Source organism: Ammospiza nelsoni, chromosome 5, assembly GCF_027579445.1.
Source record: "Ammospiza nelsoni isolate bAmmNel1 chromosome 5, bAmmNel1.pri, whole genome shotgun sequence".
Classification (NCBI taxonomy): Eukaryota; Metazoa; Chordata; class Aves; order Passeriformes; family Passerellidae; genus Ammospiza; species Ammospiza nelsoni.
The window spans coordinates 3647614-3674558 of NC_080637.1; the positions used below are offsets into that span (position 1 = coordinate 3647614).

A 26945-nucleotide genomic window follows, 5' to 3' on the forward strand; every position below is an offset into this window, starting at 1 on the left:
TCTTCCCCAGCCTCTTCCCCATCTGCACAACATGACGTGGCGGCCTGGCTCTGTTCCTTCTCCTCACGACATCTTTGCAGCGCTCTGGGTAGGATGGAGTGAAATGTATGTACTAAAAATAGTTGGGGCTTTTTGAAAGTAAAACTTGATCGCCTTGTGTTTTATTGCTGGTGTCAGTTCCTGAAAGCCTGTCAGCTTTGGGGTTGGGAAGACGGGACTTTCATGGTGAGGTTTCTTCAAAGAACAGAGTCAGGCAACAAAATGTCTGGAAGTTTTTATACCTTGTGTGTTTTGCCCTTGAACATCACCGGGCAGAAAGTAGACAAAGAAATTCTCCATACTGGCATATTATTTTTTCCTCAAAGCTTATCGGTAAAATCATCTAATTTTATTACAATTAATTGCAAAATTGCAATTGAAATATATTAATTGGAGTGTTTGTAGCACACTGAAATTCGTCTTCTACAGCAAAGTCAGTCTCTGACAGAGAGACCAATAAAAGTTTTAAGTTTTTACCTGCCTTTACTAAATGTTATTTCCTTATCTTTGGGACAGGTTGTTTCTGCAGGTTACTTTGGATGACTGAGGATAAAAAGCCTGCAACCTTTTAAAGATGAGCTGCCTGAATAGATGCTAAATGAAAATAATTTGGAGAATAAAGGAGTAGTTTGAGAGTAAATAATACCTTTATGTCTGTTCCTCTGTTTTCTGAACATTTGAGTGATTTCCAAGAGTAAAAACTAAAGTTCAATACACAATATAACACACAGAGAAAGAATCTCAAATTAGCAGAAGATGTCATGGTAAAAGCACTAACAGATAATGCCCAAGTAGCTGCAGGGCACCTGTGATCTTTAGGAGAGCAGAGCTCTGTAATGGAATAATCTGGCTGAGCAGTTGCCCTAGGTTACAATAAAGAGGGGTGTTCCCTGTTTTAATCCTGCAGAAAAACAATGCTTTGAAAGGTTGATATTAAATAATTGCATGGACTTTAATGGCAAGTTTGTGCCACTAACCTCATCGTCCCTTCCAAATAATGCATCCGCAGGGAATGGATGGAGGGCTGGAACACCTCTGCTCTGGAGACAGTCTGAGAGAGTTGGGAGTGTTCAGTCTGGAGAAGAGAAGGCTCCAGGAGAGATGGAAAGGGATGTTGGACAAGGGCCTGGAGGTACAAGACAAAGGGGAATGGCTTCCCACTGCCGGAAGGCAGGCTTAAGTGGGATATTGGGAAGAAATTTTTCCCTGTGAGGGTGGGCAGGCCCTGGCACGGGTTACCCAGAGAAGCTGTGGCTGCCCCTGGATCCCTGGAAGTGTCCAAGGCCAGGTTAGATGGGGCTTAGAGAAATCTCACCTTCTCAAAGGTGTCCCTGCCCATGGAAGGGGATTGGAATGAAATAATCTTGAAGTTCCCTTTCAATTCAAACCCTTATATGATTCTATGATTATAATACTGAGGAACAAGTGTGACAGTGGTATGAGAAGAAAGGGTGGTGTTCTCAGCACTGTGTTTCCTGTAGTACAGCCTCCCAAGATCTTCTGTTGGGGCTGACAATAGCAGCTCTGAATTTATAAGAAACAGTTGTTATAAAAACCATGAAAGTATCAACCATTGCATTTTGTGCTGATTTCTGTGATTTTGATCTGCAGCCGACTGAAAAACAAGAACCAGCACATAGAAACTGAGTGCTAAACCTGGTATTTTCAATCTTCTTATTGCTCCAGCTTTGCCCACGTTGACCTGCATTTTGGTATTATTTTGAATAATTCTGCACTCTTTTTTTTTTTTTTTTTTCACAAAACCAATGGTTGCATAAAGATTTGCCTTTTGACATTTGAGGCTGGACTTGACTAACACCAACTCCTTCTCCCCACCATTCTCAGAAGTGAAACCTCTGCACCAACCTCTGTAACCAGAAAGGGGTTTTTTTAGGATCATAGAATCATTTAGGCTGGAAAAGACCTCTAAGATAATTGAGATCCTTTCAGCAGATCTATCACCAGTGCTGGATCAGACTGCTCCATCCAGATTGGCTCCATCCTGAGCTTCATGTTGTATCCAAGGTTTCCCACAGGACAATTGGATCAAATCCATGTCTTTGTATTCAGTACCTCCACCTTGAGGTTGATGAGTTTCTGGTTTAGGGTTCCCCATACCCAAATTATGATGGTAATATTTGCTCTTGCATTGTCCAGGCACAACAGCCTGTAGCAGAACTGGTGACTGACATTTTCTACCAAGGTAACCAAGAGCTCCAGTGAGGGCAACCAGGTGTGGTCTAACCCCAGAGGTTAAACCAGCACAAACACCTCAAAAGCTCTGCAAAATTTCATTGTTATGGGATCTGCCTCTAATCAGTCAGTCTGGATTTCAATTCATCTCCTGTAAACCAGTTTTGCTGGGCCAGTTTCCTTACTTGTGACAGCAATGCTTTTGCTTTTGTTTCTCAAGAATGAAACAGCCTCTCCTTAGACCTATAGCTGGGCTGTGGGTACTGCTGCCCAGCACTTCCCTAACCTCATCAGCTGCCTCCCCTGCCCCAGAAAATATCCCTCACTGAGAGCTGAGACCTGGCACTCAGCCCCTGGTGGGAAGGTTTTGTTCTAGGGAAGTGCCTTCATTGTCCAAGAGATGGCTGAGGTGAGGTCTGAGATGGCTACATGCAGGTTTTTGCTTTTCCCTGATAGGTTCCTGTCTGATTTGGTTTGAGGAAAATCTTGGCTCACCACTGAAGCATTTGCCTATTCTTATGGCTGATTTTCTCATCCTGTTCCAAGCTACACCTGCAAACCCATCCACCCTACTCCATGTTCCCATTCCTCTCTCTCCTACTTGGGAAATGAGATGCTGCCCATGTACAACACTTCCAGAACCACATCGAGGCAGAATCCCACAAAACAAAGGAAATTCTGAGTTTGCTTACCACATTTTGTGACTCATCACATCTTGTTGACCTAGTGCTGGAAATACCCATTTAAAATTTCCACAGATGCTTGTTATGGGCAGAGGTATATTTTTACCATTATCTTGTTCTCTGGATCTTTCTGAGTGAAAAGGAGCAAAATATTGGGCATCCATAGCATCCAGACTCAGGATTTTCTCACACAGCCCATTGGCAATGGTCATGTCCCATGAAATGGTATCTGCAGCAGAAAACCAAGTCACAAAGGAAGCATCACAGGTCCCCCCAGAGGTCACCTGTTTGAGATGGAAGAGGAGTGTTGCAGACTAAGGCTGGATCACAAGGGGAGCCCAGAGAAGGCCTAAGGTGACTCTTGACTTGCTTCATTGCATCCATGAGCTGGTTCTCAGTCCAGCAGGAGGTCTGACTCAGAGCAAGTCACCTGTACAAAAAACTTTTGACTTCACTTCTCAAGAACCCAAATTTGCATCTAGTTCATGGCCAGTTTAGCATGAGCTCATTTTCAGACCAGGTGATCTTGTATCTGCTCTTTTGGGCTTGAGTAAGGCTTAAAACACACAGCTAACCCTGCCAGGAAGTAAGAAAAATAATCTCAGTTCGTTATCCTCTGTCGTCTTCCACAATCACGTGAAACCATCTTGGTCTGAGAACACTCAGACTGAATTCCATGAAGTGCATCCTTCCCTCCTGTTCCTTGCTCTGCTGATTATTTGTTTGTTATGCTCTCAAGAAAACATCCTCCCACACAGGTTACAAAACTCCCCTGAAATTCCTGCTGGATTGACACATCAAGAAAATGAATGAGGGGAGGCTGTTTGCTCTGAAGGTCTGTCCCAAAGGAAAGGGCTTTGGAAATGGATGGCTTTTGTATTTTTCTGTTATGCTTTGGCTAAGTAACGTGATATAGACATCATGGATTTAGAGATGGCAACATAAATCAGGACTCATGTCATGTAATGTTGGATGTCTAAGTCAGAGCTTGGCCCTCTGTGAATCCTCATGGTCATCAGAGAGGAAGAAACACTTTTAGAGTGCAATTCCCTTAATCTTCTAGATGTAAGCTGTGCCCTGGAAACATGGATATTCCTCTTGTATTGACTCTACAGGGAGTGCTGAGAACCAGCCCTTAAACAGGGTGAATCCTGCTTAGCCAAAACCAGAGCTCCTGGGACTACAAGTCATTTAGATGGGGTGAGCAAGGAGCAAGTTCCTACAGCTGTTTGCTTGTGTTAGTCTGTCCTCAAGGATCAGTTTCTTGTGAACTCATTATAATGAAGACATGTTCTTAATTAGGCCAGGATTTGAGTCTGCCACCTCCTACAACACAGCATTATCACATCTTTTCTGGCTGGAGGCAGTGAGCTCTGAGTGGCACCTTCAGAGGTGAGGGTTGATCAGCATTGCCCACTGCACACAGCTGGCCCTCCCTTCCCTGCCACGTCCATGGGCTCCAGGGGATGCCAAGCCCAGCAGAGATGACCAAAGGCCCTGAGCACAAGGACTGCTCCTCCTCTGAGGCCTGGTCTGACATATTTCCTCTTGCAATCAACAGCCTCATTTCCACGTGCAGTCAGCCAGCAGTCAAACTGGAAGCCATGCTGACGTAACTGCTAATTACCCTCGGCATAACTAACATGCAGCAGCAAAGCTTGTATTTATTGGAGTGTGGGGATGGCTGGCAGAGGAACCAAATTGGTGCAGACACTGTTGAACAAGATCAGTCTCTCCTAAAGGAAAGAGATGAGTGGCTGGGTTCTCATCTAGTTGCTGTCTTTCCCTCAGAAGAGTCTGAACCAGGATTCTGGAAGTGGGTCCTCTTCCTGGCTCTCTGAGGTATGTCATGTGTTTTTTATGACTTTGGGCTATAGAAAGACTTAAAAGTACAACTCTCAGGACTAGAGGATTTGGACTGTGTTGACATAATTTTCCCGGCAATATCTGAGTGTGGCAGGCCAGGGTGGGGTGGGATGGGGGTAGAAGATGGGAGATATATCTACCACAGGATCAAAGAAATGCTGTTTGGCAACATCAGCCACAGGACTCTAATTCAGCTGTTGTCATCTGGCTGAGCCTTGAGTCACCTCTGCAATCCATCATTTGTCATTTCCCAACAAGCTGTTCCAGTGCTGTAGTAGGTGCCTAGAGGCAATTTTTATCCTGCTCTGCAACCTCCCAAGCCAGTCTGTGGGTGCTGCCCTTTGTTGCAGTGCCTGGCTCTGCCACAAAGAGCTCAGGTTTGGTGTTCTTGACCTTTTGAGTAGCTGTAGGCAGCTGTTGGGCTGCCCTTCAGCCTCCCTTTGGCCAGGCTAAACTCAAGGTCTTAATCCCTTTTGCAAGGTGTGAATCCCTTTTTGAAGGTGTGTGCTCCCTGCCTCAGACCACCTTGGTAGCATATCAGAGAGCAATTTCAAAGCAGCCAAATCTCAACAGCATTTAGGAGTCCATATACATGGTGAAATCCTAATACACAAACATTTTCCAGGGAAAAAAAAATCAAAGGAGGCTTTATAAGCAGGTTGTATTAATAAGTAAAGGCGTTTCATCCTCCTAAGAATGTATCTGTATGAAACCACAGCATGGGTTAATTTGTATACAGACCAAAATGTGATTGAAATTGAAGTGCAGTTATGACTGCTGCTATAGCTTATGAGGAAGTGTGTTGTTATCACTGCATGGTGGAAAGAAAATTCCACAAATTCAGAATTCAGGCTCCAGAGTTGCATTAATATGCTGGGACTTCCATTTTACCTGAGGAACAACTGCAGAGTGTGAGAGACCAGAAGGGAAGGATAATCCAGGTTCTTGGTAATAGATCCCTTGGGGTGGGTTAGAATGAAACAACAATGACCAGTGTTTTTCAGAATATTTATATACACAGAAGGGTTTATTTTAGAACAATTTGGTTGCAATGGAAAGTAGGTATGTAGTAATTTTGGTTGGTATTATTTTTATTAATATCCATACTATATATCCATATAATATATATATCTGTATATATATCTATCTGTATATATATATCTCCATATAAATATATATATATGGAGATTATATATATATATATATATGTGTGTGTGTTTATATATATATATATATATATATATATATATATATATATATCGATTAAAATATCACTTAAGAAAACATATAAAGGAAAAAAAGAAAGGAGTAGAAAGACCTCACCTCCCATGGATCCAGGGACAAGATTTTATTGTTGCTATTTTGATGTCTGTTGGTTGAAGTGATGGTCACAATTTTGATCCATCAGGTGTGAGGGGAAAAGCCCCCAAACAAAAACTCCAGTGAGTTCAAATATGCCCAGGCTGGGTGGGAATGCCCAGGTACCTCACCTGGGGGGGAGCTTTCAGTCTTTTGGTGGAAGGCCTCAGGAATGAGTCTGAGGACACTTCAGGGGGTCTTTGATGGTTTATGACCTCTTCTCAGCTGCCTCTCACATCAGGGAAGTTGATGCATGGCTCATCAGATGGGATGAAAACCCTCAGGTGCGAATGTGACCTTCCCCAAGGGCAAGGGGTGGGAGCTACCACCCCTACAGCTGAGCCAGTTGTGTAAGGGAGGACAATTGCCATGATAAAAACACCATCCTACCTCCACAGAGTCTGCTTCATATCATTCTTATCCCCTATTTAGCTCAAAACCTGGCTTGTAGCCTCCGACAGCAGCTGCTCACTACCTCTGTCTTATGCAGTTCAGAGGTTTTGCCACGTGAGGATCTGAAAGTGAAAATAATATACTGATTTTTGGTCTCCAAAGCCAAAGGAAACTGAAAGAGTGTAACCCCAGGGAGGCTAACAGCTCTCAGCTGTGAGTGTTAGTAGCAGGGTGGTGCTTCATTGGTGGCAAGGAGGTGACCTTTCTGTCACCTCAGTGTTACCTGCTCTGCATGCACAGGGACCATGGCACTTGGTCTGATGGAGTTAATGTAAGATTAACTCCAAAGATATCCAAAGATATCCAAATCCCACACCAACTTTTTCAGCTGAACTGTATAATATTTAAAAAGTTGTTGATCCTTGTGAGGAAAAAAAATTGATTGAATAATTTATCTCCAAAATTCAAGGATTGCCATGAGCCAGCATTTGGAGTGTTGCATAGAAAGGCTTGAGGAAAATTGTTTAAAATGGATAATGTACATCTGCTGTCTTTTGGTGGGGGGGGGGTATTTAGAAACATAGTCAAACTTTTATATCCTTACTTTTCCTTGCACTTTTCTCCATAAAATTGATACTTTTCATATGGCTCTGGACAAGGGGTCTATTTTTTACATGGAAAATGTTCCTTGAGGGAGAGCTGCACAGCAGAGGTGCTTTAGGGTCACTTCTGCACACAAGGGAAGAACAGAAGAAGCAGCTGTTGCTTTTTCTGTGAACCTCTAATCTTTGGTCTGATTGGGTCAGTGTTTTACTCATCACTTGAAGCTCACTCTCATTTGTACACCTGGCAAAGGTGACCATGTGAATGCCCCATCCCTGGAAGTGTTGAAGGCCAGGGTGGATTGGACATTGAGCAACCTGGTCTAGTGGAAGGTGTCAAAACAGGGGGTTTGGAAATGGATGATCCCTAAGGTCCCTTCCAATGCAAACCATTCCACGATTCTTTCTGTGATTCTATGAACACACCTAGCACGTAAGGTGAGACCTGCATGTATCACCACCCTGGCTGATGTAAAGAGTGCTGGCCTTGAGGTACCTACACTCCCTCTCTGTCCTCACTCACAGATCCTGCCTGTGGCCATGGGATCTTTGCTGCCCTTGAAGAAGAACAGTCCAGAAGAGCACAAATCCACCTGTCCAAGTGACATTCCTGTTTCTTGCATTTTGTTTCCTCATGTACATTTGGCTTCTGTGATTTACTTTGCCCTGAAGACCTGCAGCCCTCCATGTACTTAGTATCTCTTCAGCTATTCACTTTCTTTTTCCACAGGGACTGAAAACTCAGAAGAAGGCTTTGATGACATCTCTTTTTTTTTACAGTAGAATCACAGCATCATTTAGGTTGGAAAAGATGTCCAAGATCATCAAGTCACAACTTTGATCAATCACCACCTTGTCACGCAGACCATGGCACTGAGGGCCACATCCAGTCATTAAAGTAGAAACAGTACTGCCCTCTGGTTCAAAACCCCCTCTTTCCACCACTGCAGTCATAAGAGCTGTTTCCATTTCCCTGCATTTGCTCACCTACTTGCCAACTTGCCCTGTTTTACCATGAGGTTGGACTGCTGCATTTAGCATCTGATAGAAAGAAAACTGAGGGAGAAATCTGGAGAACATCCACTGGGAGAGGCCAGATCCAGACTTCCAAACAATTTCACTAAAAAGTGCTGTAAATCCTGTTAGGTCTTTTTTTTGCCATGATATGGAAAACTTACCAAAAGTACTTCATGTAGGACTCTCTGATCTCACAACTGTAAGAAGACTGGAGGATCCAAGAGAATTTTTTACAAGTAGAAGAAATGGAGGTTTTTCTTATGGAACAGACCACAGGGGAATTGGATCAATGGGCAGCAGAGCTCAGTAAACATCTCTCATCCAGAAAGCACACAGCTAAGGGCAACATGTAGGCAGTGCCTCCACTAACTCGACATGCAGAGAAGATCCAGTAAATAGGCACTGGAGCAGAGATTTTTATTAAAAACCAGTGAAATGCAAATCCATGAGCTCATAGACCTCAGGAGTCGTTTGAGAGATACTTCATAACCGTATCTGGTTATAACAACCAACACGTTATTGCTGCATTCCTGGAGTTCTGGAAGTGGAGGAAAATGAATCCAGTTTAGTTGTCAATGAATGAGCAGTGGGAATAGTCAGCTCCTCTGCCAGCTATGTCCCACCTGCACAGTGCATTATCAGCTCTCCCAGCTGAGTGTCCCTCTGCATTTGCCTTCCAGAGAGCAAGAGCCCTTCACTGAAATCCTGCCACCATGCTGGGGCTGCTGCTGCTGCTGCAGGTGTTGGCCAGCTGCCTCTGGCTGGGACACAGCGAGGTGGTGAACTCCTTTACAACTTGTCCTCAGTTCTTCTATGCACGGATTCCCCCAAATAATGCCCTGAATCCACAGAACCCAGCCTGGATCTGTCAGCACTTCAGGAACTCGTATCACTATGCCACCCTGTACGACAGAGACAGGAGAATTCCAGTGTACTCTGCTTACATCTACCAGCCTGGATCTGGAAGCAGATCTCCAGACTGGTATGCTGAGCCTCAGGTGAGTGTCTCTCTTACAGCACAACACCCTCCAGGCACTCAGAGATGAGCTGCAGCACTCAACCCAACTTTTCTATTCCTTCCCACTTCTCTTACCCACATGCAAATGGACCCACTGGACAAGATTCTTGTAATTGACCTTCAAACATGTTCATCACATGATTCCTCTGATGCACCTGAGACATGAGCAGGAGCATGAGATGAATCACATCCCAAAGGTGCCCAGCTCTCTGCCTTCACCTGACAGGAACAGCAAATCACATTACTTGGCATGACATGACAAAGTCAAATGCTTCCCCTCCCTGTGCCCTGCTCTGCTGGCTGACCAAGTGATGGGGAAAAGACATCCAGGAGAGGCAAAACTTGAGGGACCAACAGTCCTGCTGGGATGTGATCTCCTCTTTGCCCTGAGCTGTTCTGCATCCCTGGCAGAGCTTATCTGCCCCCAGTGAAGTGTCAAACAGGCTTTGTGACTGGTGTGAGAGAAGTGAGGAGAAACTGAGAAGGGGTGAGATGGCCCAGGGACAAAGCCTCAGGGAAAAGGCACTGGAGATGAGAGGATCATGTTAACTGTGCAGGGATTTCTGGAGGGACATTTCAGGCAGTGCAAAGGGAGGAGCATCAGTGTTGGTCCATTCACAAGGGTGGGATCTCCACCTATGGGCAGTGACCCCTGAGCACCTTTGGCTCAGGCTTGGTCCAGAAGGATCCAGCAGACAGACAGAACTCCACAAGCTCTAGAGGAGACAAATGTCCCTCAAGACAAACTTCAATAAGACAGGCCAGATCAATTAAGGAAAAGAAGAACAACACATTCAGGACCTTTCTATGAGCAGAGTAGGAGGAGAGATTTTAGTGAAAATGTGCAAGATCTTAATGTCCAGTTCCAGAGGAAGGCTAAATATGCTTCATTAAAAATGAACAACAAGATATTGAAGATATGAAAAAAATAACCATTTGCACTTGTTACTCACATGAACATGAGGAACTAATTTGGTCTTGCACCATTGCAGTCTCCACATTAGGGAGGGAAAAAAACTGTCTTTTTGTAGAATCATAGAGTGGTATGTGTTGAAAGGAAACTTAAATATCATCTCAATCCAAACCCCCTGCATGGGACAGGCCATGTGCCTCCAGACCAGCATGCCCCAAACCCATCACTGGTCTTTTCTTCCTACACGCTGGACACAGGATACCTGAAAAACCTTTAATTTTAGTAACTTTCTCCAAAGGAATTTTTGGAGTATTTAGTTTCCCCAGGACTCTTTTGGGAGTAAAGGCTCCTCTCAGAAGCTGATGTTTTTTTATTTCATACCAATGATGCTGCAGAAAATTCTCCCTGGCCCAGATCAGTTCTGAGACACATTCCCAGCATTGCTGTAACAGATTACGTTCAAATTGAGATCTTTTTGCTTACTGAGCAAAACTGTTCATCCGTGAATGAACTGCAGCCCTCCCAGGGAAACCTCAGCTCCAGGACTGATTTCCTGACACTTCTCCCTGTGTATGGGGTTACAGGAGACAACCTCTGGTGTTCCAGGACGGGGTGCACCTGTAGCAACCCCACATAAAATCACAGAATCGCAGAATTGCAAAATCACAGGATCACAGTGTGGCGTGAGAGGATCCAGGGAGAGTCCTGGGCATATTTGGGCTGTGGAGATGGGAGGAAAGGGAAGCAGATTTGGCAGGGAAGGTCTCTCGCCAAAATCAACTTCAATCCTAGGAGGGAAAATGCTCCTTGTCTCATGCATCCATCCATGCTCCCAGCACAGGCTGCAGGCTGGATCACAAAGGTCACAAGTGCAACTGAGAGCAGTCAGATTCTGAGCTACTTTCTCTTTAAAGCTCTTGTATTCATGCAGGAGGGGCATGTGTATGATTTTTCTCAGAGTCATACATTTTCCTACACTGAGATGACAAAACATTGAATTTTGAGCATCAGAGCCTTCTGCTCCATGGAAATCTGTTTCATTACATGCATCCTCAGTACTGACACCTTTTCCTCTTCTTACCCTCTCAAGCTGATCAACTCAGCTTATTCCATGGATATGGATAAAGAGATGTCCATCTGTAATCGATACAAGATCACTCCACAGCAAATTGGCCAGAGTCAGGCTATCAACCAAGACTACAAAAACCTCCATGGTTTGGACCGTGGTCACTTGAGCCCCAGTGGCCACCAAAGTGGCAACAACAACAAGACAGCTACCTTCACCCTCACCAACATAGTGCCCCAGAACAGCACACTCAACAAAGGCCAGTGGAAAGACTACGAGAACCAAACGATGGCTCGGAATACCCAGGGCTGTACAAGGACCTACGTGATCACGGGTGCTGTGCCTGGGAACACCTACATCTCCAAAAACAGGGTTAATGTGCCCAGCCACATCTGGTCAGCTGCCTGCTGCCAGACCAGCACCACCATGAAGACTTGGGCAGCCATTGCTGGAAACAACATGAACCGGGTGCAGAACCTCACGCGAGCACAACTGGAGGCCAACTTGACCCAGCTCTACGGGAGGGGACAGGTTTCTCTGTTCCACAGTGCCTGTCCCCCCTAACAAACCTCATATCCTGGGTGGAAAAGGCTCATGAGCTTTTCCCACATGCCATTAGAATCACAGAATGCTTTGTGTGTTATGGGATTTCAAAGATCATCTTCTTCCATCCCTTTCCCTGCGCAGTGACACCTTCCACTACACCAGGTTGCTCCAAGCCCCATCCAACACTTCCAGGGATGGGACAGCCACAGCTTCTCTGCTCACTCTGTGACAGGGCCTCCCCACCCCCTCAGTACAGAATTTCTCCCGAACATCTCTTGTAACCCTGCCCTTTGTCAGTGTGAAACCATTCTCTCTTGTCCTGTCACTCCATGCCCTTATCCAAAATCCCTCTCAGATCTCTTGGTGAACTTCTAGGTAGTGGAAGGGGATTGAACTTCTCTCCACAGCCTTTTCTTGTCAAGGCTGAGCACACTCAGCTGTCTCAGCCTGTCTCCAGAACAGAGATGTTCCAGACCATGAAACATCTTCGTGGCCTCCACTGGACTCCACTCCAGTACATTTTTTGTCCTTCTCTTGTTGTGGACCCCAGACCTGGACACAGCACTCCAGGTGCAAGGACAAGATTCTGGACAACCTGCTCTAGATAACCCTCCTTGACCAAGAAAATGGACTAGAAGATTTGGAGTGGTCCCTCCCACACTCAACAATTCAATGATAATGTGATCCTGAGGCATGCTTTTGTTTGCTTTCTTTTGAAACTGTACCTTGAGAGCAGCACCTGTGGTATCAGGCAGGCAGGATGAGGCATTAGATATAAAGGAAGCTTTGAGCAGCCAAAGATAAATTTCTGTGATGCACTGTTTGGATACCTTAATTCTCTGCCCTGCTTCTGAAGCTTTTCCGCAAAAGTACAGGGAACTGATTTGGTGAAATATGTTCAATATATTCAATGTATTCAATGTATTCAATGTATTCTGCTGTCAGCAGCTTATATACAACTATGAACAGAGACGAGACACAAGAATCAGTGTCGTGAGCTGTTTATTGCAAGCTCAGTCTCAGTACATTGTTATGACAATGGAGACAAAAGATGTGAACAGCTCGCTGATTCAAATAGAATGCAGGGAAAAGTAATGTTACAGCATAGCATAAAGCCATCTCAGTCCAAGTTTCAGCCAATCACACATAGAGCAAAAACATATTGACAATAATTCTATTTAATCATATGAAACACACGTAACTGTAGTTAACACAACAGAGACTTATTCTCTAACACACTGGCTCGTTTATGAGAGACAAAGCACAGAGACTCATTCACATTAACCTTCTAAAGAAATACACTAAATAAACTTGTTGCAACCTAAAAGGGCAAATCACATAGGCCTATTGTTCTATTTCTCACGTCTGCACTACAGCTTAGAAAACTTTTTCTGCTGCATTAGCAATGTTCACAAATCTGCTGTCTGAAGCCTGACTTTTTTGCCACTTTCACAAAACCCTCTAATTTTATGAATCCCAACAATTCCCTTTTTCTGTTGAATTAAAAAGAAACCTTCATACTCATGTCGTTTACTACTTGCGTTTTATAGCCCTATTATAAAATTTTTGTTTACTATCTGCTGGAGGCTTATTCTTGCTGACCTTAAGCATTGCTATGTTACAGCACAGCAACTTAATGCTGTGAAGGCCTAGTCAGTGAAAGAGATATGAATCACGTCTGACAATAGTTACAAGTCCTTGTTCAAAAAACTCTTCTCAAGTCTAGGGTCTTAACTCAAAACTTTCTCCTATCTCTACAATTTCGTCTACTATTTTCATGAGATTTTGAACACTTTCTGTGCTTCTACTTCTTAATTCTCTCTATTGTATGACAAAAACTTCTCTACTGTTTTGTTCATCATTAGCTGCACACACTGAAGTATGCAGGGAATTACTACCAATATCACTACAGAACACCTAATACATAAAGACTTATCTTGCAAAGTTGCCTTAGCCAAGGTGCAAAGCTCTATTCTTGAAACACATCATCTAGCTAGGAACTACTATCTTCTTTAATTTGGGCTGTCAAATCTTTCAGTTTTTGTATGCTTTTGTGAATGGATTCAGAATGATCGGACAAATTCATACAACACAATCTTTCAATTTCTTCACAACTATGCTTCTGTGCCAGTAAAAGAAAATCAATTGTTGCTCTATTTTGAAGAGTAGCATGTCTAACACTATCAACGTTGGTTAACATATCACTAATTGCAGAGGTTGTGGCACTAGCTTGTTTGCTCAGCTAACATCTAACCTGATCTAATAATTTCAATGCCACTGCTGAAGCTAATTGGGGTAAAAATATACTTACTGAAACTTTTCTTGCAGCTTTCTAAGGCCTGAAATCACTCTGGCAGTTCTCCTCATAATGAGGAACAGCTCTTGTTCTCCTTTGTTTCTTTTTCATGACTGCTTTAGCTGTGGGTGCAATTGTAGTGAGCATCTCAATGCTACAAGGGCCACTTTAAGGTGTGCTGGAATGCCTTGCTAAGCTCTGTCTCCACAAATGAACCAATATCCCTCCGGCAATTGCCGTGGATATTGGTCAGCTTCAGAAAGCACATCTCAACTATTTGAAAAACTACACCAAATACTCAAATTTCTGTATGCAAAATAATGGGGAGTAACATTGTACTTTGGAGCATCACCTTTTCGCCAAGTACTAGTTATGAAAGTAAAACAAAAATCCATTGTTAAAGAACTAAGGATTTCTAATTCTTGAGGTTCAGATGCTGCCTTGGGAAGCTTTTTGGACCAAACGTTCCAATTCAATGAGGGATTGTTTCTATTGTCAATTCTACTTGGCTTGCTATTGGATTGTTTTTTGACTAAAGGCAACTCTTTTACTGGCACACTAACCAGACAGGTTTTTCTGGTTCTGAATTAGACAAACATATAATATCTGAGCCAGCTGCCTTGGCTAAGGTCACCCAAACATTTGTTTTCGGTTGTTCCACAGGCAAATCTACACGACAAAAAAAAATTAAAATCCACCAATACCAACATACAACTTGCATTTGCTCCATCTTTTTCATGAGCTAAATTTTGGCAGTATCTTTACATAAATATCAATTTTAAAATTTTGCTCTCCACAGAAACAAAAACCTAAACATTTGCCAAAAATCAGCTCTGTTAAACAAACATTCAGCATACAATTGGCATACTCATAAATAACATTAACACAAAATCAGAGTTTACGGGTTCCACCGATGCACAAAGAACATCAGGCACAAAGAACGTCAGGCGAGACCCGGGATCCTTCGATTCAGCTCACGTCTGCGTACTTGCTTCCTTGGTTCTGGGCTTGTCAACAGGTTCTGAGGTGCAATATGGTTTGATGTTTTTGGCAGGGACCCGCTTAATTCCAGCACCTGTAGAGACAGAAGCATACACTTTGCCCCTGATTATTAATCGAAAAGGACCTTCAATTTGTCCAGATTCAGGGTTTCTAATTAAAACAGAAGGATTTTCTTTCAGTTTTGCCTGTGTGTTATTTTAAAAGTACCTAAAGATTGGTGGATCAGGTTCTGCCCTCGAACTGTTTAGAAAATTAAAAACATACAAATATACAAAGCTTTGTTCAGCCTCATCTGTGGTGTGACCTCAACTCCCCCTCTCTGTTGATTTAAAATGCGTTTTAATGTTTGATGTGCTCTTTAAATAATTTCTTGGCTTGTGGGAGAGTGAGGAATACTAAAGATGTGACGAACACTCTATTTGTTTAGAAACGTGGCTAATTTTTGAGATATATATGCTGGACTATTGTCAGTTTTTACTTCTTGGGGTACACTCAATGAAGCAAAAGCTTCCAGAAAATGATGATAGGTGTGATTGTTTGTTTCACCTGTGTGAAGAGAGGTAAAATTTGCACTAGAGAACATGTCTACTGAGACAGGAATATTTTTAAATTTACTAAAGGAAGGGTATTTAGTGATGTCTGTTTGCTACAACTGCAGACTTTGCAAACCGTGGGTTGACAGTTTTTGTAGAAACAGGAGGTTGAACAAGCTGACAGCCAGGGCAAGTACTGACGATAGCTCTAGCTTGAATTTTAGAGATTTGAAACATTCGCACAAGTGCTTGTGCGTTTTGGTGGAAAAAAGCATGACTCAATTTTGCTTGTTTAAAAATGTTTGGCAAAGTGTTTGAAATAATCATTGTCAGTTTGTCTGCTCTTGCATTTCTTTTTACTAAAAATCTAGGAAGTGAAGAATGAGCTCTGATGTGAGAAACAAAATATAGATTAGTTCTATATTGCAAAGTTGTAAAAAGACATGAAAGCTAACAATATAAAGTTTCATTACTAACATCTTTTAAAATTGACTCTTCTAATCTCTTAACTACATTAGCAACATAAGCAGAATCTGTGATTAAATTAAAAGGTTGAGGGAAAAGCTGAAAAGCTTGAACTACAGCAGTAAGCTCAACAATTTGAGGAGACTTTTCTACTATTTGAATGTTGGACTCTTAAGCATTAGTTTTTTGATTTAACTAAGTTACAACTGATTTGTGACTTTCGTTAGAGCTATCATTGAAGAAGGTTACTGCATTTAAAGGTTTTTCACTTAATTTGGGTTTTTCTCAGAAACTCAATTTTGCTTGCAATAGTTTGTGAGCTGGGTAGTGAACAGAACAAACACTTGGGAAACTTAAGAATGCATATTGTAAATTATCAGAATTTTGCATTGCCTAATTAAGGTCATCTTTTTTCAATGGTAAATAGATAACTGAAAATTCTTGGCTTGCTAAAGTTAACAATCTGGTTCCGGCTTTAATTACAATGTGTGTAACTATTTCTAAAACTGTGAAAATAGTCTTTGGAAACTTGTAGGGAGGAAAAATCTAATTTATTATTAACAAAGGATCTGGCTCAGAAGGGTCTCACTGAAAAATGAGACCACAAAGTTGCATCTTTTCTCTTAAAACTGCGAAAAAGAAAGGCTTTTCTGGAATGCAGTGATGAGCTTGTCGTCTTTGAAGAGTTGATGTCGCAGCTTTGGATCTTTGTTGTAGAAATGTCTAGTCTACTATTTTGGATTTCAGTTATAAGACAAGCATGGGTTGGTTTCACCTCTCTCTGCATTGGAGCTGTGATGAGCAAATCATCTTTGGAGTGTAGAATAATGGATCTTGGAAACTTCTGTTGAACTGAAGACAAAACTTGTACAACAAAATATTAGCAAATTATATACATTATGACAACTATATGTTATGACAGGTAGAAAGTTGTTTTGGCTAGAATGTTTACACATGACAATCTTTTTTTAACATGATTAGGTTTACAACAAGCAAAGAAATGACGCTTTTTCTCAGAGTTCAACTGCACTGTGCTAACAGAATTTTCTTAAATCTTTGCTTGCTTTTCTAAAAGCTTTTCAAATTTATCTATTTATTGTGTCGAAATATCTTCTAATGTTTTACTTAAATCATTGACTTGTAAATTTGCAAGATTTTGTGGGCTCATAAGTCTGCTGCAAGCTGTTAGCATCTGTGTAATGGTTGGAGGCTGATCAGGCAAAGTTGAAATAATTTTTCTACATTTATCATTAGCATTTACAAAAGCAAGGTTTGAATAATATAGGAATGGACTTGTTCATCTGGGCATCGCTTTTCAACTGCTTGAGTTAATCTATCTAAAAAAGAACTATAGGATTTTGCTTCACCTTGTCTAATTGTAGTTTACATTTTATTTCTATCTTTCATCAATGCTTTTTCTGATTCAGGGGAATAGACAATTTCACTGACAGTAGCTGTTTTGGGAACTTTGCTAGTATCTGAATTCTTGGCAGGGAGGGTGCTGTAGCAACAAAGTTTGTCGGGAACTCTGTGGGCAGGAGAAGACTCTGAATTCTTGGCAGAGGCATCATTGAGAGACTACGCTCTCTCTGAAACTCTGCTAAGAGGGGCTGGGCAAAGGGCGTGTTCTTTGGGTTGTGGAGAAAAGCTAAAATTGAAACTCTTCTGGGAAAGCAACTTTGGGTTTGTACTTTTGATAATTTCTAAAGAACAATGGCATGTTTCACAAAGTCTTTTTGTTTGTGGAGATTCAGCTGGAGAACAGCTAACATCAGACTGAGAATTTAACATCTTATCTTTTCTCTCAACAGCAAAAGAAATAGATTTCAAATTCTTTAAAATCTCAGCTTGTTTCTTTTCAAAAACTTTTCGAAAATCTCTTGCTCTTTTTTTCAAACTTCTGTCTGGGCAGAGTCTCTCTAGTTTGGCTCAATTCCTGGCTGCTGCTTGCCGCATTTGTCTTCTTCTTTGCCTTGTCTTGTGAACAACAGAAAAACTTGGTAGAGGCTTATTTGAACAATTTACCAAAAAAGAACTCTCTGAATCACAAAGCACTCTACTTGCTTGAACCGAATCTGAGGGGTTGTCTTTTCAAAAAGGGAAAACAGTGACAGGAGCGACTTCTACATCTCCCTGACAAGACAAAACAAACTCTAAACTAGTTTCAGCTGTCATTGCTTGTACAATTTCAGAACACATAATTTTTTTATCACAAAACTTCTGCAAATTCACATCTCTCTTGTCTGCACAGCTTGCACTTGCTTTCAAACAAATTTTACAAACTCTTATGTTCTTGGAACACAACCAAAATTCTGAACACTTTTCTTGACATGGAAAGAGTTCATCATTTTTTGGAGGGGTGATAGAGAGATTATTTTCTGCTGAAGGGACACAGAGAGACTCGGGGGAGATAGATAGAGGATATGACTTAATCTAAAAGCTGTTCTGGTTCTCAGTTTTCGGAGGACGGGACGCAGCTAGCATTTCTGGGAGAAGCACTGGATTAATCAGGAGGGAGAGAATCACCTAGACTGAAAGTTGGAATCTTCTCAGAGAGGGACGCAGGCTCAATTTCACTTGGATTTAAAGAGTCTGAGCAAGATATTTTGTTTTGTGGTTCAGAACTGTCTTGGTTACTGTCAGTTTGTTTGAGACACTCCAGCAAAGCTTTGGAGGCAGGGATAAGTTTGCTTACATTCTTGGTTTTTTTTGAGAGAGAATAAATTATAGATTTTCTAGTTTATTTGATCTCAAAAATCAAAGGTAAAAGCAGACTGTAAATTTATATTTTGAGTGTTTGTTTTCACCTAAATGAGTAAATCTTTCAGTTCAGTTTTTGAGATATCTGAACGTCTTTTACCTTGTAAAATTTTCTCAAGTTGGTAAAAAAATTTTATTCTGTTTTAGATAAATGATTTATTTTTGTAACTCAGGAGCTCCTAGAAAGAATTACTTACAAACACATAAGATGCAAACAAGGAGAAGATGAAATATTTCTCTTGATTAACACTTGGGTCTCTGATGGCCGGGTTTTTCTAAGATTTTCTTTTTTTCTTCGTCTAGCTTTATCATCCTCACACGAAGCACCATTTTGCTGTCAGCAGCTTATATACAACTATGAACAGAGACGAGACACAAGAATCAGTGTCGTGAGCTGTTTATTGCAAGCTCAGTCTCAGTACATTGTTATGACAATGGAGACAAAAGATGTGAACAGCTCGCTGATTCAAATAGAATGCCAAGGAAACGTAATGTTACAGCATAGCATAAAGCCATCTCAGTCCAAGTTTCAGCCAATCACACATAGAGCAAAAACATATTGACAATAATTCTATTTAATCATATGAAACACACGTAACTGTAGTTAACACAACAGAGACCTATTCTCTAACACACTGGCTCGTTTATGAGAGACAAAGCACAGAGACTCATTCACATTAACCTTCTAAAGAAATACACTAAATAAACTTGTTGCAACCTAAAAGGGCAAATCACATAGGCCTATTGTTCTATTTCTCACGTCTGCACTACAGCTTAGAAAACTTTTGTGCTGCATTAGCAATGTTCACAAATCTGCTGTCTGAAGCCTGTCTTTTTTACCACTTTCTCAAAACCCTCTAATTTTATAGATCCCAACAGTATTCAATGTCATAATCAAAAGATCATCACAGGACAGATCATTTAGTTCCTGAGTAGTTCACAATAAAAAATATTTGCTGCAGTGCTGGTTTGTAGGGTCATCTCATGTATAAACCACAAGTTCCTTCTTGCTGAAATTTCTACTACCAACAATGTCACAGTTCCCAGGACATCAGTGCTATTTCAGGCTGAATGACATTCCAGTACCTCAGGGGCTGCCTCTGACTCACAGAATCACAGAATCACAGAAGTTCAAGACTGGAAGAGACCTATAAGATCATCAAGTCCAGTCGATGTTCTAACTGTTAAACTAGATCATGGCAGCAAGTGCCACATCCAGTCTTTTTTTGAATTCTTCAAGGGATGATGACTCCACCACCTCACTGGGTAAATGATTCCAGTATCTGACCACTCTTTCTGTGAAATATTTCCTTCTTAATTCTAACTTACATCTCGCTTGACGCAACTTGAGACTGTGTCCTCTTGTTCTATCCGTTGTCGCCCGGAGAAAGAGACCGACCCCCAGCTCACCACAGCCACCCTTCAGGAAGCTGTAGAGAGCGATGAGGTCGCCCCTGAGTCTCCTTTTCTCCAGGCTGAACAACCCCAGCTCCCTCAGTCGCTCTTCGTATGGCTTGTGCTCCAAGCCCCAGCCTCACTCACCTACCTCTGCACACTGGCTGGGGCTTGAGACCACACTCATCCTCATTCCTGCTCATCCCATGTCCACTGCTTCAGCTTTCCAGGCTCTGGAACTATGAATGATTGACCAACTCCATGAATCCCACCTCCATCACCTCCTTGGGCTGTCCTGGGGACCTTTATCCCTGGCAGTACCTAGAAATGCCCTGTCCTCCACAGCAAGCTTGTGAAATACTTGGGAAGCAAAAAAGAAGAAGGAATCAGTTTCACAGAATTACTGAATGACAGAATTCAAGGTTGAAATAGACCTCAAAGGTCATCCTGTCACACCATCCTCTCAGCAATACCACTGTAAACCTTAAACCACTAATCCATATCACCAAGTGCCAAATCTAAATGCCACTGAAACATCTCCAGGGATGGTGACTCCAGCACCTCTCTTGGCAACCTTTTCCATTGTTTGACAACACAACAGTTGAAAGTGCTTTTTCTAACATCTAATATGAATTTCCCCTGTCTCATCTTAAAGCCTTTTCCTCTAGTCCTCTACTACTGGCATGGTAGAAGAGACCAATTTCAACCCCATTTACAACCTCCTTTCAGGCAACTGTAGAGTGCCCTGAGCCTGCTCTTTTAGAGACTAAAATCTAATCCTAACATCTAATCTAGCTCTGCCTTCTGTCAGTTTAGAGCTGCTCCCTGTTGTCCTGTCACTCCAAACCTTTCTCAAAAGCTCCTCTCCACGTGAACCACTCTCAGGTACTGAAGGAGCTCTAAGGTCTCCCAGAGCCTTCCCAGCTTTGCATGAATAAGGGCTCTTACAAAGCCTTTGCAATCAGGCAAGGGAAAATATGCAGCCTGACCCTACTAACTGTGTTCTGAGAGGCTGCAGAAGAGCAGACTGTGAACATCTGGGTGTACTCAGAGACAGGCCAGTCAGTCTCATGCCACAAGAGATGTTCTGCCAGGAACAGAAACACATGTAGGTCCCCATTCCTGGGGAATGAGGAAATGAACAGATAAGTCACCAGACCCAGTTATTTTCCCCTGACACATGATGCTGCAAGAACCTGGGAGAAATCCTGAGGAAATTGCAAATAGCAACTGTCACCCCACTTCAGGGTGGTCATGAACAAATATCCTTGAATAATAACAGAAAACCTTTCTTTTCAGTGAAATTCCCTGTTTATGACAACGGACAGATTTATGACCAGGTATATATTGCACTGGGACTCCTGAGGGATCAGCCAAGTGTTTCTCCAGGGAGAAGAAGAAAGGAACTCTTCAGCTGCCTGTTCTGAGACTCTGCTTCAAGGTAAGCTCTTTCCCCTTTCTCACCATTTACTCCAAAATTTCAGGACTTTCCTGAGCTTTGGAATAAATACATATAGGCAAAGCCTAGGCTGGAGTTGCTGAGTTCCAACATCTGCTCTCCAAGGAGCAAGGAGAGTTTATGCATGCACTGAATTTTGCAGCTCTTTAGCACTTTCTGTAAAGGAGGGCAGAAGGAATGATCTGGGAAAGAATTTCAAGCCAAATCACCTGGAAAATTAACATCAAACTGTTAATAAGAAGGAGGGGTGAGTTTATTGAGCACTAAAACTCCATCCAGGACCTTGTAAGAGGCCTCTGGACAAACACAGGTGGCTGAACTCCTGGACAAACACCCTCTAAACACTGTGGGAAACCTAACAGCTCTGCCTACTTGGAGATCATATAGAAACAGCCAGTCTGAGACTGCAGCAGAGGCATTTGAGACTCCTCTGCCACTTTGGGGCTCAAGCAGAATCCTGTGCCACTCCTTCCCACGGTAGGCTGGTTTCTATATATCTGATATTAAGTTAGACATTAAGTCAGCTAAATACATTTTAAGCTTGTGGAGGGGGTCATACAAAAGGACTTTTCAGGAAGTTGTCTACTTGATTTGGGGCAGCTGTGGGCATGTTCTGCAGAGTACTGTAAAAAGTCACCACTTGTTCTTCCTGTTCTCAGTTTCCAGCTTACTGGTCACAGGGTTGCTAAAGAGTTCTTAGTTTCCAGCTTACTGATGCAGGATTGCTAAAGAGGAAAAGGACCAGATGTCTTGCATCAGAGCCAAGAGTATATGTAATAATACCCCAATGTCAGCTGAGAGGCAGGAGCCCAGGTGGATGATTTGGGGTTCAGTGTTGGGTCTGACTGGAAGAGCTGAGTGTCTGTGTGAACCTGGATGGGGCCAGAGAGCTGTAGGCAGTGCAGCATTGCTGTTCTTTGCCTGCCCAATGGCCCATGAGATTAAAGCCCAGCTGAGCATGGCAGGGGCTGAGCAGAGTCCGTGCCCAGCTGCAGGTGTGTGCTGTGGGAAGGTGCTGAGAGCAGGAGGGACTGAGAATGGCCTGAAACTGAGTCAGGGAAGATTTAAGCTGGATATCACGAAGAAGTTTTTCACCCAGAAAGTGGTTGAGTCCTGAAACAGACTCCCCTGGGAAGTGGTCACATCACCACACCTGCCTGAGTACAAAATGTGTTTGTACAACACTCTCAGGAACATGGTTGGATTTCTGGGGCTGTCCTGGGCAGGGCCAGAAGTTGGACCCAATGATCCTGATGAGTCCATTCCAACTCAGCATCTTCTGTGATTCTATGAGATCATGTTTGGAAATAGGGGCTTCCCAGCCCTGTTTTGTCAAAGGGTTTTTTTTCTCCAATGCCAGTGCAAAGCTGAGCTCTGAGCTCAACTGTAATAGGCTGGAAAAGGTGACCTTGTCCCAGTGCCATATCTCAGTTCCATGATAACTTTGCTTTGAGAGCTGTTTAGGCATTGGGTAGGTTTGGAACACCCCTCAGACAGACTATGCCCCCACCATTGCCTCCTCAGGGCACCTAAAACCCATTTCAGATTTCATCCTCTCATGTGAAAAAGGGAGATGTACTCAAACCTTCAGTGTGTGTTCACCCTGTTACTGCCACATGAAAGCCAAAACCCTTCTCGGCCTGTTGGTGTCCTGTGGTAGGGACCCTTCACTGAGCAGTTCTCTGGGTTGGAGCGTTTGACTGACTTGTTCAGGGTCACACACCAACCAGAGAAAGCCCTCCTGGGTCTGCACAAGTTTATCCACCACCAGAAACTGCCACTCCCTCTGAAGGACTCACTTTAACTGTTTACAGAATAACACTATTAATAAAACTGTGACAGGTTGAGGTTTGAGGCTTGCCAGTGAAAGTACCTGACTGCAAAGAGATATTCAAAGTGAGATATTAATTCAGAACAATATACTCCTCAGCAAAAGCTGGCTTGAGGTAATCATTCAGCATGCTTAAAGTAGGATTCTTACCCAATAGGCATCTCTAAGGGAGAGAAGGCAGGTTCATCCCATCAGTTGACTCCAGAAGTTACAATGGAGTCTTCCATCACTTCTCTCCATTTTAAATTCACTTTTATACTATTTCTTTACATTTAGATGATGTTTGCATGTAATCATACATGTTTTTCAGTGAGAGGCTCTCATGCCTCGGGGGTGGATATCTCAGTAAGTACCTGCAGTAACCTTGGGATGGGCATGTGCGTCAGTCCAAGGAGAGGAATTTTGCTATGGTTGCTGATTCAGCAGCAGGACATTTTAATTTGTCTCCTATGGTTTTCAGTTGTCACGCAGATTATCAGCTAGAAAACGCCACCAAGGTGTCTCCTCTGCAAGGGTTTTGACAGAGCCTGGCCATGGTGTCTCCACTCCACTCCACCTGCTGTTTAGGCTCACCTTAGATTTAGTCCTCCTTATGTGTGGGAGGCCAGGTATGCTGACTGTGTTTCATACAGGGAGGAGCAAATGTATTTTCTCCTGTAACACTATCCTTTTATCCCCAGTCATCTCCCTGCACAACCCCATGGCATTGATGATTTTTCCATATCTAGGAGGACAGAAGTTACCCCCTCCTTGGTCTCTCATATCCCCTCTTTCTGCATTTTCCTTCCAGGGGAGCAAGAGCCCTTCACTGAAATCCTGCCACCATGCTGGGGCTGCTGCTGCTGCAGGTGTTGGCCAGCTGCCTCTGGCTGGGACACAGCGAGGTGGTGAAGTCCTTTGAAACTTCATGTCCTCAGTTTTTTTTCCGGGAGATCCCCCCAAATGAAGCCCTGGAGCCACAGAAACCAGCCTGGATCTGCCAGCGCTACAAGAACCAGTACTACTTTGCCACCCTGTATGACAGGAAGATGCGTATTCCTGTCTACTCTGCTTACATCTACCAACCTGGACCAGGCAAAAGACCTAAAACTTGGCTGGTTGAGCCTCAGGTGAGTGTCTCTCTTACAGAGAGCAGTATTACAATAACCATTTCTATTTTGTACAAACCCACTATACACATGCAAATGGACCCACTGGACAGGATTCTCCTCATTTTACTTCAAACTTGTTCATCACATGATCCCTCTGATGCACCTGAGACATGAGCAGGAGCATGAGATGAATCACATCCCAAAGGTGCCCAGCTCTCTGCCTTCACCTGACAGGAACAGCAAATCACATTACTTGGCATGACATGACAAAGTCAAATGCTTCCCCTCCCTGTGCCCTGCTCTGCTGGCTCACCAAGTGATGGGGAAAAGACATCCAGGAGAGGCAAAACGTGAGGGACCAACAGTCCTGCTGGGATCTGATCCCCACTTTGCCCTGAGCTGTTCTGCATCCCTGGCAGAGCTTATCTGCTCCCAGTGAAGTGTCAAACAGGCTTTGTGATTGGTGTGAGAGAAGTGAGGAGAAACTGAAAAGGGGTGAGATGGCTCAGGGACAAAGCCTTGAGGGAAAAGGCACCGGAGATGAGAGGGTCAGGTTAACTGGGGAGGGATCTCTGGAGGGACATTTCAGGCAGTGCAAAGTGAGCAGCGTCAGTGTTGGTCCAGTCACAAGGGTGTGATCTCCATCCATGGGCAGTGACCCCAGAGCACCTTTGGCCCAGGCATGGTCTAGGAGGATCCAGCAGACAGACAGAACTCCAAAACCAACAGAGATCTCCCGGATATCTTTCAGTCAAACTTCAGGACTTTAGGAAAACAGGCCAATCAAATAATGGGCACAAAGAGAGGAAATTAATGTCATTGCTAAGGACAGAGGGGCAGGATTGATTTAGGTGAAAATGAACCACAGAAGAAACTCATATGTAGTGTTCCAAAGGAGAGCTAAATATAATGCACTAAATGTGAAATTAATTTCTGAAACAAAAAAAATATTTGCAGTTTGATTGCACTTTGAGTTCCTCACAGGAACTCAAGCAACTAATCTGGTATTGTACCACATCAGGAGCAGACAAAAAACAGGATCTTGACACTCAGACACTTCTGCTCTAGGGAAATCTGTTCAATTATGCTCATCCCCAGTACTAACACCTTTTTCTTTTTATTTTCTGTGAAGCTGATTGGCCCAACTTATCCCAAAACTATGGAGAAAGAGTGGACACTCTTAAATCAATACAATGTCACCTTAGAGAAACTCAGCCAGAGCCAGGCTATCCTTCATGATTACAAGAACCTGACAGGTTTGAACCGGGGCCATTTGAACCCCAATGGCCACCACGATGACTACAGCAGCAGGGTGGCCACCTTCACCCTCACCAACATAGTGCCCCAGGATGAGAAACTCAACGGCGGCGCCTGGAACAACTACGAGCAGCAAACAATGATCAGGAGGACCCAGGACTGCAAAACCACCTATGTCATTGTGGGTGCTGTGCCTGGGAACAACTACATTGCCAAGGGGAGGGTTAATAAACCCAGCCACCTCTGGTCAGCTGCCTGCTGCGTGGTGGACAAAAACTACATAAAGGCTTGGGCGGTCATCGCTGAGAACGACAGGAACCAGGTTCAGCTCCTCACACTGGGAGAGCTGGAGGACACGTTAACTGAGCTCTATGGGAGGGGACAGGTTTCTCTGTTTGACAGTGACTGTCCCCGAGAATAAGCCTCACATCCTGGCTGGAACAGGCCATGGAGCTTTTGCTATATGTCATAGAACCACAGAAAGGTTTCGGTTTCAAGGAATTTCAAAGACCGTCCCTGTAGTCTCAGCTCCTGGGCCATGAGCAGGGACACCTTCCACTATCCTTGGTGGCTCCAAGCCCTGTCCCGTGCTAGTAAGTTTCTTTGTTATGAAATTGTGGTGTTATAAGTTCGAATTTATTTGTTCCAGTTGTACCCCATACATATTGGTTTGTTCCTGAGCAATGTCCACCCATTCCCCTGTCCATCTACCTAAAGACCAACCCCTTATTTCAGAATCTTCCCTGCCACTCAGGGAGACCCTGCCCTCATCCTTTGTCCTTCACAGAAACCCTATCTTTGTTTCCAGAAACTTCTGTGTCCATCCTGGACCCCTGGAATACCTATTGCTCTGCTTGGCCTGCTCCCCTCCCCTGTTGTGTCCCACTGGATGTCATGATGTGTACCCCGCCTTGTGCCCCCCCCAGCTGTCTCACCATTGGTCCAAGTTTGTATCCTCCCCATGTTCCCTCCCCCATACTTAAGATGCTGTTACCCTGTTTGAACTGTCACTTGTTCCTGGATCCTGTCAGATTAAAGCCTTTTGAGAACCTATACAAGTGATCCCTCTCTTTTCCTTCACTCTGGACTCCCTGACTCAGGATTCTAGCAGCAGCTGCACAGAGCAGCTTTGCTGCCTCTGAGGGTGAGGCAGCCCTGCTT

At 43.3% G+C, this 26945-nt stretch overlaps 2 protein-coding genes across 2 annotated transcripts; both read left to right on the forward strand.

The window, feature by feature from the left end:
• On the forward strand, positions 1-26775 carry LOC132073710 (endonuclease domain-containing 1 protein-like). The gene is made up of 4 exons (XM_059472923.1): positions 1-105; positions 21446-21587; positions 24227-24545; positions 25660-26775. Exons 3-4 carry the CDS (start codon positions 24261-24263, stop codon positions 26203-26205), a joined length of 831 nt encoding a protein of 276 aa, XP_059328906.1. The 5' UTR covers positions 1-105; positions 21446-21587; positions 24227-24260; the 3' UTR covers positions 26206-26775.
• On the forward strand, positions 8866-11713 carry LOC132073053 (endonuclease domain-containing 1 protein-like). The gene is made up of 2 exons (XM_059471742.1): positions 8866-9150; positions 11174-11713. Exons 1-2 carry the CDS (start codon positions 8866-8868, stop codon positions 11711-11713), a joined length of 825 nt encoding a protein of 274 aa, XP_059327725.1.
• Positions 26776-26945: the final 170 nt, after the last annotated feature.